This window comes from Rhinolophus sinicus, linkage group LG11 (assembly GCF_036562045.2).
Source record: "Rhinolophus sinicus isolate RSC01 linkage group LG11, ASM3656204v1, whole genome shotgun sequence".
NCBI lineage: Eukaryota > Metazoa > Chordata > Mammalia > Chiroptera > Rhinolophidae > Rhinolophus > Rhinolophus sinicus.
In genome coordinates, this window is record NC_133760.1 from 51,083,425 (window position 1) to 51,097,881 (window position 14,457).

Consider the following 14,457-nt stretch of genomic DNA (forward strand, 5'->3'; position numbering starts at 1 on the left):
GTATTTTGGGTGGTTAGTATGATTTTTTTCTTATACCTTCTCACATTTATTTTCAGATTCTTCCTATATTTGATATTAAATTTCTCTCTCTAATGTTAATGAGGTTCCCTTTTTCTTTGCCATTTGAAAAAATCTTTTAAAAATTAGATATAAAATTTCAAACATTTCAGACGTGTGTAACTGAGAATGTGAAAGCCCTTAAAATCTCTCTCTCCTATGGGACTGTCATAATCTGCTAGATTTGTCTTGTACCTCCATTTTTCTGTGGATATACCTTGTTTCCCCGAAAATAAGATCGTCAGCCAGACGGATGCATTAAGTACGTTATGACGATGTTCCAGAAGAAGATGACATGACTGTGTTTGAATAAATGTAGATTGTGGTACATGAAAAACTAAGACATCCCCTGAAAATACGCCCTGATGCGTGTTTTGGGGCAAAAATTAATATAAGACCCGGTCTTATTTTCGTGGAAACACGGTAGATGCACTTTTTGGGGAGGACATGTTTTTTATTGTCCATGCTTTCCTTTAGTTTTTTTTTAACTTATTTTGGATATCTTTCCATACGTGTATTAGTACATGTTAGAGATAGTGTATTAAAAAATGACAAAATAGTGTTTTAAATACTGTTTGATAGTATTGTTTAGTAGTTATTTACTGTTTAATAGTATAATTTATTCACACTATACCCATTTTAACAGGTCGCAGACCAATGGCTTTGTAAATTGTTTTCCCCCTGAAATAATTATGTTTTCATACTGATTTCACAAGTATTTTTTTCACCTGAAACAGTTGTTGCATTGCCGTTAGCATATATTGCCAAAGTTGTTAATTAAATGCAATTGTGAAATAAATACTTGAATTTAAAAGAGGAACGAGACTTTATTTTATGGAAAATATGTGAAGGACTCTGTCTTGAGTGTGTTTATCTTTTAGGGCCTACTCATTAGATTTAGTGATCTTTTCCCAGTGAGGAGTTTTAGAGTTCATCTCGTTTAACTTGTAGGATGATACATAATCATTTGTCTTCCAGCTACATGTGTTTAATGAAATTCTTACATGAATCTCATTAGAGTAAATAGTTTCAGAGATTTGTTCTTTTTGAGTTACTTCCACATTCCTTGCTTTGTCCACTCACTGGTGACAATGACTCTCTTCTCTTGCAGGTTGTTTCTGAGCACGTTCACTCTAGCGGTTTCAGCTGGGGCTGTCTTGCTTTTACCCTTCTCAATAATCAGCAATGAAATCCTGCTTTCTTTTCCTCACAGCTACTATATTCAGTGGCTGAATGGTTCCCTGATTCATGGTTAGTATATATCTCTTAATATAATACCAATTAAGGTTTTTCAGTCTCTCCTGCCCTGTACTTGAAGCGTTGCCATTTTGTACTTTCCTTGGTGGTGTGCGTCTTCCTCCAACAAACCATTTGTGTCCTTAATAAAACCCCGCAAACCAGATTTTACTTAGCATCCCTATTCCTTGTCAGCTGCGGGAACATTTCCTGTTTTACTTAATCAAGGAACAGTTTTTTATACTTGCCATGATTTTGATGGGTAAATTCTCATTGAAATATTGAGCAAGAAAAGTTTGGTTTATCTGGACACGTCCAAAGAACTCAACCTCCATTTAAGATCTAAAGAAGGTCGCCATGGTTTCCATTTTATTTATTTGCTGTTAGTTTCTTCAGTTATTTCAAAATGTATGATTGGTGGGGGAGGAACTCTTTCATCAAGTACAAATTTTAAAAGTAATGTGGCTTTAAAAGAAAGAATGACTTACTGTAGGCAACGTGGTTTATTGCTTTGAAGCCAAATAGCGTTCTAGCCTTGACTCTGCCATTTTCTAGAAATTTTCAGTGAGGTAGAGTATTTTAATTTTAACTTATAAAATATATGAAGAGGTCTAAGGCATATTTTTTTTATATGTTTCATAGTCCCTTGCTTCTCTTTATTTTTCCCTCATTTTGAATTATGGGATCTCTATGTATCAGACACATCAACTTTTTATCCAATTTTTGTAAATACGTTTTTCTAGTTGTTATTTTGCTTTTGAATTTTATTTGCTTTTTTGATTTACAGAATTTTTACATTTTTATGTTGTCCTGTCTTTTTCTTCCTTTGGTTTCCCTAATTGTTTTTGTATTTAGAAGATTCTTCCCTTTGTGAGATATGACAAATACACCCTTTTTTCATGGTTTTGTTTACATGTTTGATCCATCTGGAGTTTTATACGCATACCTTTCCTCTCATCCCTTTATGGATTTTTAAAAAAATACGTTTGCTATGGAAAATTTGGAAAACAAAATTTATGGGGAAGAAGAAAGTGTTATTATTCAGAATCCTGCAGTGCGGAGAGCTACTGTGGATGCTGTGCCTGTAGCCTTTCTGGGTGTGTGCATGCACGTGGGAGAGCTGGTGCCCCCAGGGGAACGTGTTGTGCTCACTGTTACTTTGTATCCTCTCCATCCCAAGTGGAGGTTCAGTGCTTTTCTACACTGTTGCAATATTGCCTAGAGCCATTATAATTATGGGCTGTTCCCAAGTTTTTAACTAGAAAAGCTACATTGTACATCTTAATAAATAAATATTTGTCTTTAGGATAAATTTCTGCAATTTCCTTTCCAGGTAAGCATACTTTAAAAGTTTTTGAGAAGATATTTCTTGATTATCCATCAAAAAAGCCTTATGAACTTCACCAGCAGTTTCACTTTTCTGGGTAGTATGTGAAAGTCTTTAGTCCCAGAATGTATCTTCACCAATTTTGGGTGTTTAGTTAAAAAAAAAACCCTACTAAATTTAATAGATGAAAAATTTCTCCTTTTAAATTTGCATTTCTTTAGTTACTAATGCAGATGGACACTTACAAAGTACATTTTAGGCGATTCACATATATTTTTTAGTGAATTGCCTATCTGTATTCTCTCTGCCCATTTTTTTCAGTGGTTTTAAATAATTAGCTGTCAGTTTCGTTGCAAATATTTTCCTCCCAATTTCCTTTCATATTACTTAAGCTGTTTTTGACATGAAGAATTTTAACATTTGAGTCTAGTCTTCTATTTTAATCTGGTCTTGTGGTTTCTGACATGCTTGAAAAGAAACAAATGGAGTCATTGATCCTCTGAAGACCAAATGAATTCAGTAAAATTAGGACTAATTATTAAGTGAATAAAAAGAAATTACTGTTTTTCTTGCTTAGCAATTGGAAAACTCAAATAAGCAAACTAAGGTTGTTACTGAAATGGACATTAAAAAGTAAGTCTGAAAAGTCAGTCACCGGTTGTTAGGAAAGGCGGGAAAGAACCTGGAAAGTGTGGCTCTGATTTCCTGGTGAGTTCTTTTTAGATGACAGTGCTGTTTGTTACTAACAAATACTTAGATAACATAATATACAAAACGGTTTTTGTCTGTGTTGTCTAAAAACCTTTGAAGAAGACTGGCACAGTTCCCTGTGGCCTATCCTTGAAGGTGGGGCTCCATGTGTTTTCACCAGCAGGGCAGGTGGTCTCAGCCGGGTTAACCAGTATGACAAGTGAACTGGTCTTTGTTTTCAGTTTTACCAACTAGAAATTGCATGCTATACTTAATGACCTTTAAATACTCTAAGTCAGAGCTGTTTCTTTTTTCTGTTGATGGCCTGGAAGTAAGAGGTACCCACACGTGACATGCCATGTGTTTGGTGCTGAGGCCTTAGCTTTGGAAGTAATGTTTGTATCAGCTGTCTTTCTCATTGTAAGGTAAGGTATGTAAGCTCAGGCATTTTATTTTGTTTACAAGTCAGGGCCTGGACCAGTGCTTTCCACATAGTGGTCACCCAGTGAACGAATATTGAATGAATAAACTATATAAAAACAGTAACTTTAACCTCCAGTAAACAACATCAGCCGGAACTTGGGGACTCAGAGGAAGAATCTTCTGAATGATGTCATTACTTCAAAGTGTATTCTCAGGAGACCTGGGATGTCAGCCCTGGAACTCATTCTAGAAGCTTTTATGACCCCCGGCTTTCTTTCTACTTTGGCGTCTTTGCTAGAGCTGGGTCTCCTTTGCTGCATGTAGTGAATTTCGTAAAGGTTCATATTCATCTTTTTTTCTGAATTTATAGTTTTCTTTAACCTGTGGATGACATCCCAGGGAGTGCTTATCAGTCCCTTAGATTGTTTTAGGATTGGAGGTTTGTCAACCTTAGATATACTTGCTTCTTGGCTTTTAAAAAATTGTAACCATTCATGGGAGCAAATTGCTGTAAAGCAGACCCGAGAGAGCCAATCGTGTAGTTCCAATCCGAATGTGCAGGCCTGAGGACAAGGAGAGCCCGTGCTGTAAGTCCTGGTCTGAATCCAGAGGCTAGGGAAGGCCGGTATCCCAGCTCGAAGGCGGGCGGAGACAAATAACTCTTCCTTACCCCGCCCTGTTGTTCTGTTCAGGCCTTTAACAGATGGGGTGAGGCCCACTCACGTGGGGAAGGCAATCCGCTTTACTCCGTCCACCAACTCAAATGTTAATCTCTTCTAGAAACACCTTCCCAGACAGAAATGTTTGATCAAATATCTGGGCACCCTGCAGCCCCATCAATTTGCCACAGAAAATTACCCATTACAAGTCCGCCCCTTGTCACCTTAGCAGTCATTTGTACCATCTCTTGACACTGTATTTAATCTCTGTAAAGACAGTAACAAGGTCCTGCATACAAGTGGAAATACCCTGACCCCATCCCCAGAAGAGGAGGTAGAGTTCTCCAGTGATGTTTACTCTTCTCCTTGGTAGCCCGTAACTTAAATACTATGTTGCAAAGTTAACAATACTTACATGCTATGATACAAAGTCAACGAATACATCTAATGTTACATGATAAGGGAATAAGAGAGGGAAGAAAACAAAGATATTGACTTAATATATATGTATATCTTATACTTACACTCACATACATATTCATAGCAAACTAAGGAGGAAATCACTCGTGACAATTACAGTCCTCATTTCTGGAAATGCTTATCTGGTCATAGCTGGTATTTATAACTACCTTCTTCCACTGCCTATTCTTTGTCTTTAGCAAGGTCACAGCTATTTACCTGGTGGGGTGACCCAGACCTTTATTTCCAAAGGGTTTGGCCGTTAGTTATCCTGCCTAGACTGAGTTGTCATGGTTTTCCGTTGGCCTTCGTCGTGGGGCATGGAGTACCAGGAGACGCGCGGGGCTCTCCTGTATTCCAGACCTGCTTTTCCTGCCCTCACTGGAGCAGAAGTCCAGTTTCCCCGTGGTAGGCAGCGTCCGTGCCCACAGCCAGCCCAGGAGCTCCGTTCCTTGGCAGTTGGATTATAGGTGTTAGGAGCCTCAGGTGGCTGGTTGGCTGAGTCACTGTTGTGTCTTCCGGTGGAAGCTTTCTTCCCTTTGAAGCGGAACCTCTAGGCCAGCAGAACAGAAGGCCGCAGGAGCAGGAAGCAGCAATTTTGCTAGTGGGTCACTAGGGGACTAAGGAGTGGTGCCACTCCCGTTCCTCCCCCCGATTCCTGGACCGGTGACTCCTGGCTGTGGGAGAAATGCCCCCATATATTGAATGCAGAGGCAGAGCCTATACAGCCCCCTGGATAGCCTTGTGCCAGTCACCTAGCTGGCAGTGCCACCTCGCTGGTGCCGTAGTTGAATCTTCAGGAGCTGTCCCGCCATTCTGTCAAGGCAGCTGCTTCAGGATGGTGGGAACACGGTAAGACCAGCGATTCCACGAGTGTGGGCTCACTGCCATACTCTTTGGCTATGAAGTGAGTTCCTTGACCAGGAGCAATGCTGGGAGAACACGTGGTAGACAGGACATTCTGGGAGCCCACGGATGGTAGTTTTGGCAGAAGCACGGTGTCAGAGAAGGCAAATCCATGTGTGGAGTGTGTTCCAGTGAGGACAACACTGCCCCTTCCATGGTGGATGGGGGCCAGTGCAGTCAACCTGCCACCAGGTAGTTGGCGGGTCACCCTGTGGAATGACGCCATGTTGGGAGCTCAGTGGTGGTCCCTGCTGCTGGCCGATAGGGCCCTCAGCGGTGGCCCCAGCCATGTCCGCCTGGTGAGTGGAAGCCCATGCGTCACCTCCATGCTTGCCACCAGGGCCACATTGTCTTTGAGCCCATTGGGTGATGCAGGGGTGGCGGGGGAAAGAGGCTGACTGGGACCCATGGACAGGTCATCCATCCACTTCATTATTAAAATCCTCCTCTGCTGAGGTCCTCCTTAGTGAGCAGAAGATATACACATATCTTCATGTTTTTTCCCATTCAGAGAGGTTTCTCTGCATGCGTCTTTCCCAAATTTCCTTGTGTGGGACAGAGTCCCAGAGAGCAGTTTCCAGGCTCTCGGCCTCACGTGGAAAGGTGCTGGCTCAGGTAGTAGATGGCTGTCAGCTGTAACCAGTTAGCCAATTAACCACTGATATAACTGCCGCGGCTGTGTTGGTTGGTGAGTCGAGTCAATCAGTTGGCAGGCAGAGAAGCAGACAGCAGGTTGCAGGTCGTGTGGATCCAGCCTCCAGTGAGACTATAGTGGTATGACTCCCCTATCTATGGCTCCGTGGGTGTTCCTTTTTGGCCTCACCATATCCTGTGTTCTTATGTGGTGAGCAGAACAGGAGTCCCCGCAAGCCGCCCTGCATGACACATGGCGCAGCGAGCAGGGTCTCCCGCACGACACTTGTCACCAGTTTCCCAGGCGTTTTCTTTCCAAGCCCCTGGCCATTAGCCACACTGTTGGCCACAGGCCACGACTCAGCATATAATTGCACCTCTGGTCTTTTCTCCTTTCAAGCCAGTGAGCGACCAGGTGTGCTGCTCAGAGGTGTGGGCCCTACCGGGATTCCCTCTCACTGCTGTCCATCCGCGATGTCGCAGATGGCTGCACTGCTGCAGCTGTCCACGTAGTGCATGTGTGAGCCAGGCCTGAGTCTTGTCCTCTGTCAGCTGGTCATTACGAACTCCCCGTAAGACTGTAGGTGCAGGCTGGGGAGAGAAGGTGGGAGTGGGACTGTGGGCATGGGCTGCTTCTTCATGGACTCACTTGTGCCTGAGCACGTGTGTCCCACTTCCAGTGGGTGATGGAGAGCTGCTGTGCATGCCCGACCCTGGCTTGTGGGTCATGGAGCACCCCGATTATGATGTGCAGCACGATCGCGTGGGCACTGGGTGGTCATGGTCACGTGGGCAGTCTGCTGAGGCCAGTAGCAGGCCACAGCAGGCTGCAGGTCTTTACTCCAGAACCTGGGGGCCTGTGCTATGCTTCACCCGATGGGCTGCCCCCGACACTTCTTCCCCATGGTGGCCGCTGGGTCCTGCGGCCCAGGGCAGCCTGCGCCTGCTGCAGAGCTTTCTCGTTCTGGACCCCACTGTGCAGCAGCTCTGCCAGTCACTTGGAAAATGGGCCGAGGTCACACACCCAAGTGAGGAACGCGAGGCGCTGGGTCACGTGCACAGCTGACCTCCTTAGGAGGGTCTCTCAGGTGCTCCTTACCACTGAACTCTGCTTTTGGGTGGGCTTATCTCCTACCCGCCGACACACTTCTTACCGACAAGTCTAGATTCGTTGCAACTTCTTGCTAACTAGGTCCAGTCAGCGTGCTGTTATCAGGACAGTGTCTTGTGTGACGTGCAGTGGGAGGGAAAGGCCACAGATCCCTGGGGAGCTGCTGTACCCCTGAAGTAGGACAGTGAGGGGCATTGTAGGCCTCACCAGCTGAAGGCCTTAGACGGCTGCAGACAAAGGCATTTGTCCCATCAGCCGCACGCCAGGGACCAGGACATGTGTTCATTTACTCTGGTGATGAAACCACACCTGGTACAGCCGCGGCATTTGGAGTCCCCCCTGGGTAAGCTTGTGCTGAGCCACTGTCCACCCCACAGGTCCATCCGTCTTGGGGACGGGGGCCTCGCCACCCTTGCATGTTTCAAACCCATGATGATGCCTGCAGGGATGTGGCATTGTTTTTGGTGCACTATTTTCCTAGTTAGAGGCAGTTAGAGGCTTCCACTGGCCTTTCCCATAATCGCAGGCCTTGCTGCATGAGTCAGGGAGCCAGTGTGGGGACTCAGCCAGCTGCTGGGGATGTCTATGCCAGTCACGCGCTGGGACATAGCCAAGAAAGGTCTGGGGACCGCTGAGATGTTTGACACCTGAGAGAGCTCCACTGTTCCCCTGATCCCCGAAGTCCCCACTCTGACGGCGGGACCACAGTGACAGTCTGGGTCTCCTGGAATTAGAGTCAGTTCAGAGCCAGTGCTCAGCAGTCCTGGAAAGGCGGGGTGTTGCCCCCATGCCCGTGCAGTTACGTCATCTGCATGCATTGGCCAATCATTTCCCATCTTGTGACATGCACGGAGTTTCTGGAATTGTTTTTGGCTTTTTTTGGTTAAACCTGTCATGAATTTATACTAAATTTTTTGAGAATACAGAGTATGTTTTAAGATTCAGTCTTTCACGGAGCACCCAGTCCAGAACTTTACACTGAAAATGTTCAATAAAGATTCACTGATGGAATGAATACAACTTATTGTATTGTTAGGAAGATTTTGGTAAAAAATGAACTTAATTTGAAAAGAAACTTAATGGCTTATCCTATAAAATTGCCAATATGTATGTTTTTGATTGTGCCTTTAAAGTGTAAATCCCATGGATTAGAGACTGAAGTGTGTGTCGACAGTGCTTTCGTCTGTGTAAATATATTTTGTTTGGCTTCAGTACAGTGTTTGGATTCTGGACACCTGGGTTTGGTTGCATGCTAACCATATTATCTTAGTACGTGTAGCAAGTATCTCTGTCGTGTAGCAAGATGTATCTCTGTCTACAATGAGATTGATGAAAACACCTTGAAGAAGGTAATATATAAAAATGGTATTGGAGCTGGACTGAGGCAGGATAATAATCTGGGCATCGGCAGATTCAGCTGGGGGTCTTTGTCACTTGTCAGCAGGGAGCAGGGAGGTGTCCCATCATCTCTCACTGTGGGTCACGGCATGCCCACAGCTACGGGTTATAGGATGGTACAAGGTGGGCAGAGATGACAAATTAAAATGGTAGCTAAACTTTGTATTCGTATTTTTGTTGTTGTAGTTAAAATAGGAAAAGAGCAAAAAATGAACAGAAAATAGAAAGTATCCATTTGTATTCACTTTCTGTAGCTTGTATGTTAAACAATTAGTAGAAAAATGTGAAACTTCAGTTCCATAAATAGAAAAACAATGATACAGCTGCTTTCTGGGTTTTCCTTTGGGGGTGATGCAAACGTTTTGGAGCTAGTCAAGGTAGTCGTTGCACAGCACTGTGAGTGTGCTGAATGCCACAGGGTTTTTCACTGGAAATTGTAATTTTAGGTAATATGAGTTTAAAATGAAGATAACACCCAAACAGCGGTACATCTTTGGAGGATAGGAGAATGATGGAATTAAAATTGTAGCCTTAAGGTCAGGACAGAATTCTTTCATTATTAGGTATTTCCCCCGCGGGGCTCAGTTTTTGCTCAGCTCTCCATCCTCACTTGGTTGCTCCGTGTCAGGTTAAAAGACAAGCACAGTACACCTGACTGGTCTGCAAGGTGTATGTGCTTTGCTCTCGTTTGTCAACAGGAATAGGCCATATGCTGTTTGGACATTATGAAGGATATAAAGTCCATCTGCATTTTATCCATTTTCAAGTCCCACAGGAGACAAGCATCAAAGTTTTAGATGATAAGAAATCAAGCTTAAAAAAGGTATTATACTTTCTTATGTATAAATATTAAAAGTCAACCCTTAATACATTTTAATGTCCCATTGTTTAGTTAAATGTTACTAACAATTTGGTCTGAATAGTTCAGCCGTGTATTACAATGGGCATCACTAGTAGCTGGGTATTTGTTGCGGAATTGTTTATAATAATAAAAATAAAAATCTAAATGTTGAAAGTAGGAAATTTGCTTAATTAAATTTTGGTAGATTCGAGCAGTGGAGGGTTTTTTTGACCGTTATAGATGGTAGTATAGATGAGTATTTGTTGCTACAGAAAGGTGTTGAAGAAAAGGTTTTTGTCTGGATGGTAGGATAATATAATGTAAAATTTAATTTTGGGATTTGCACTGCATATTTCTACAGTGGACATGCATTGCTTTTTTGTTATAAGAAAAAAGTTATATTAAGATAAAAAGTTTCACTCTTTGCAAAAACTGTTCATTTGTTTTTCTTCTAAATAAATAAGCCGAAGCTATTCTAGAACTCAAGTTCTTACCACTATTCCAAAGGGAACTTGTGGTCTTTCTTCTAAGGCTTATGCTTTCTTGGTAGAATTATTTTATTTTATTAGTCACTTTTTGACATTGGATTAGATTCTCAATTGCACTGAAATATTTGTTTTAGCTTAATTTTGACATTTTGGGAGTTACTGAATATAGCTGAACTTGGATTAATTTTCTTTATTAAATATATGAAGTTTTTGCTCTGTGATGCATAGTATTTTGAAATATTTTGTGACTCCAGCAGATGGCACTATAAGTCAATGTATCCTGTGGTGACCTGGCAATTAATTCAGTTTGGTGTAGTGCGGTTTGGTTTTAACTAAGTATTCTGGGATTATTAAATAATCTTTGTTTAAGTTCAGGTACCTCTTCTGGGGATAGGCATTGGATATCTTTCAAAAAAGGTTGTCATTGATACTGATTTAGACAAGGTCTCTGAATTTTTAAGGTTTTTCTACTGTATTGAAGCATGTAATTTTAACTTTCTGAAGTACAGAAATTTGGTTAGTACTTCTTTTTATTTTACAAATTAATATGTAATAATATATAATAAAATAAAGGCAGTGGTAGTAATGTGTATTAGACCTTGTTTTTAATTTAGGAATGTTTTATCAAAATTATAGAATATTCTTAGGGGTGTGTCTGATGTATGTAAAATACCGGAAACTTACTGAGTTTTAGACAGTTGCTAAGAACATAATTACTACTTAGGAATTTATGTTAGATCTGTTATTTTTCTATATTTTAGTTGTTCTTTTCATAGTAACTTTAACTTTCTGTATGTTGCAAATTCGATAATTAAATTAGCGTAAGCTAAGTCTAAAACTTTACCATTTATTCTGGTTAATAAACTTATGTTTGCATTTAATTGGTTAGATTTTGAAAAGAGCTAGTTATTTATATGGATGATTATCCTATTAGGTAGGATAAGACCATCAACTCTTAAATTCTTAGTGTTAAGTGAATATTTTTTGTAAAAACCAATCCAGTCACATGCAGCGTACCGACGGGGTATATGTTCTAAGTAATGCGTCGCTAGGCAATTTCCTTTTCATTGTTGTGCGACCGTCATAGAGGCATGTACTCAAACCTGGATGGAATAGCCTGCTGCACACCGGGGCTAAGGCACAGCTTACCACTCCTGGGCCACACGCCTGTGCGCCGTGTCACTGGACACAGCAGCAGTAAATGAATCAGGCACAAGAGATGCGACCAAGAGCCCTGTGAACACGAGATGCATGGGGCCGCTGCCCGCGTCACAGCTGCTGTTTTACAGCGGACTTTCCTGTGTAAGTCGGAAGGGTACCCTCTAAAGTCACTAAGTTTAGTGTAGTAAGTGTATACACCATGGTCGTTTGTTACTATCAAGTGTTACTACTGTACACAGTCGTGTCGCTACACTTACACACCGTCAGTGGCACCACTAACACGTGACCACGCGACGCGCTGTGACATCATGATGACTATGATGACCTTACCGCAGCTACAAGGTCACTAGGTGACAGGAAGTTTTCAAGTCCGTTATCATTGTACGGGACCACTGTCGAATATATGGCCCGTCAGTGCCTACAATGTCTGGTCATGACTGGGTATATGCCTGACTGTACAGGGAGGTGCTACATTACATCGTAACCCTTCCTACGACTGTGGTTGGCAAAACCACCAGCAGTCAGGTTGAATCTCCCAGAAAAAGGCAGTAGGGGAAGGTACAAAATGTTAAATTTCATGTAATATGTATTTATAAAGTTCAGTACATAAAAGACAGCATCACATTTCCTGACAAACCAAAGGAGTCGGTGTTCAGAACCTTTGTGATTATCCTGTTGTTTTCCTCACTTGCTCAGCAGACTTTGCTGCTTACAAGTATCTGTCGGTACAGATTCCTTTCATGAGCTTTTCATAACTGTCTTTGTTTTCCATGTGTTGGTTAGTCAGAGTAGGTACTTTTACTGATGTGTGAGCTTTTGCCTAAGGCAGAGTTTTATATCTTAACATTTGACTGCAGAGAACAATTTGAATTTGCAGTTTTCACTGCATGAAAGGGACATACATGTATGATCAGAAAGATCAATTCTGGAAGCATGTATATTTATAGGTCAATAACAACAATAAAAAAGTCTCCTGTGCTAGGACTGATAGGTGATTATTTCAAATTGCAAAAACTAGATAAAAAGTTCCCCCCACCCCATTATAAAGTACAGTGGGCTCTGAGCATTCAAGGGTATATATATGTGTTTGCGACTATCTGAGAGTGGCCTTTGAAGCTCCCTGCCACTGGTAACATGCGATTTTACTGAGGCTGGAGTCTGAATTGTGCATTCAGGGAGACTAGTGATGGAGTGGGTGATGGGGCCGAGGGGCCCAGCTGGCATCTGTACCTCAGTGCAGCTTTCTGTCCTCGGCCCTTACACATTCTGCAGGGAGGTTCTATGACATGGGGTGTGGAGAACTTTGTTTCACAAGGGGCTTTAAATATGTTTCATGATTTTTAAGGGTCTTCATGTGCTCCTTAAAGAAAACTTAGAATATGCAGAAAAGTAGGAAGAAAAAAATCATCTGTAATTTCACTGTATTCACATTGTTAATAATTTGGTGTATTTCTTTGCAATTTTTTTCTATTTTTTTTGGTCATTGTTTTTATATATTTTTAATATCATGTCTATATACAGGTTTTCGTTGTATAAGCTTGTCTTGGTGTAATTAATAAGAATGATTTTTTAAGGAAAGGGTTGAGAATGAATTTTAGCTGTAACTCACATCACTTTCTTGTCTTTATCTGGTTTAATTGCTGGCGTGCATTAGAATTTCTCAGCTTTTTGGACCATTTGCATTATGTTGAGACAAGGTGGGGAGAGGCACTGACCTTTGTTTACCAGTGTTATTTCTCTTTTGTTCTCCATGAAAGCCCTAGCAGTTAGGTTCTAGCCTGTTTCATACATGAGAGCAGTGGAGGTGAAGCCCTTTTTCCAGGTCATATGTAGCTGGCTGGTCAGAGAAAGTGCCACTCACTCAGACATCTGCCAGCAGGACTGGGTGGGTCTTCCCGTCAGTGTGGGTACCTTGTCTTGTTGGAGGACATTGTAGTGCACGGAGTACATGTACATTCGGTGTTTGCTCGGAGTTGGGTGTGTTAAGAAGGCTTGGGTGTACATGTGCACACAAATAAATGCAAACACAGAGGTGCTCAGTCCTGTTTTAGTGTCTTAGAAATGATCAGAAGCTCAGCCGAACATTTTGTTTTATGCAGATGGATAGAGTTAATGGCTGTCATATTCTCATTTAAACATTCCCCGTAATGAAATCTTATTAAACGAATGTTCTCTTTTTGGGGAGAAAAAAGGTCAGGAGCAGAAATGAAGGTTTTCACAGGGTTGCGTTCCTTCCTGGAGGCTTTGGGAAAGAATCCGCTTGGAGCCCCTTCTGGTTATTGGCTGAACTTAGCTCTGTGTCGGTTGTCCGACCGAGGCCCCCGTCTTCTTGCTGGCTGTCAGCCAGGTGCCAGTCTTTGTCTTAGAGGCTGCTGCCACTTTTCTCATGTTTTCCAGCAAAGGTGGGTCGAGTTTCTCCCTTACTTGCTCTTGTGCTGCATCTTTCTGACTCCAGCAGGAGAAATTCTCTGCTCTTAAAGCCCCACCTGGTGGGTCAGTCAATTCAGGATGATCTCCCTGTCTCTTCGTTAAGGTCCTTGACCTTGGTTATATCTGCATTGCAGAGTCCTTTTTGCCACATATATTGCGTTGAATAGTGTCTTCCCCCATCTCTCAAATTCATGTCTACCTAGACCCTCAGAAGGTGACGTTATTTGGAAATAATTTCTTTGCAGATGGAATTCGTTAAGATGAGGTCATACTGGAGTAGGGTGGGCTCTAATCCAATTACTAGTGTCCTTATGAGAAGATAGAGACACAGACACAGAGGGAGAGGGCGACATCGAGACAAAGGCAGGGAATGATGCTCAGACAAGCCAACGAATGAATGCCAAACCCTGTGGCACCCACCAGAGGACGTAAAGAAGGGTTCTGCCCCAGAGCCTTCAGGAGGGGCGTGGCCCTGATGACACCTTGGTTTTGGACTTTCACATCTCTAGAACTGTGAGAGAAAAAATGTCTGCCCCCCTGTTTGTGATACTTTGTTACAGCAGCTGTAGAAAACTAAGACGCCATGTAACAATGTATCCACAGAGTCTAGGGATTAGGTGTGGGTGTCTTTTGGGGTC

At 42.3% G+C, this 14,457-nt stretch overlaps 1 protein-coding gene across 9 annotated transcripts in view; it reads left to right on the top strand.

Annotated features, from left to right (window-relative positions):
• LMBR1 (limb development membrane protein 1) overlaps window positions 1-14,457 on the top strand; it is a 116,656-nt gene that overhangs the window by 14,674 nt on the left and 87,525 nt on the right. For 5 of the 9 annotated variants that reach the window (XM_074315035.1, XM_074315034.1, XM_074315037.1 and 2 more), the window contains one exon: window positions 1,169-1,308. The exons of 3 other annotated variants lie outside the window; for them this stretch is intronic. In XM_074315035.1, the coding sequence (XP_074171136.1) occupies window positions 1,169-1,308 (140 nt within the window). The remainder of the gene's footprint in view (window positions 1-1,168; window positions 1,309-14,457) is intronic. One more of the 9 variants, XM_074315036.1, reaches the window with a different exon arrangement.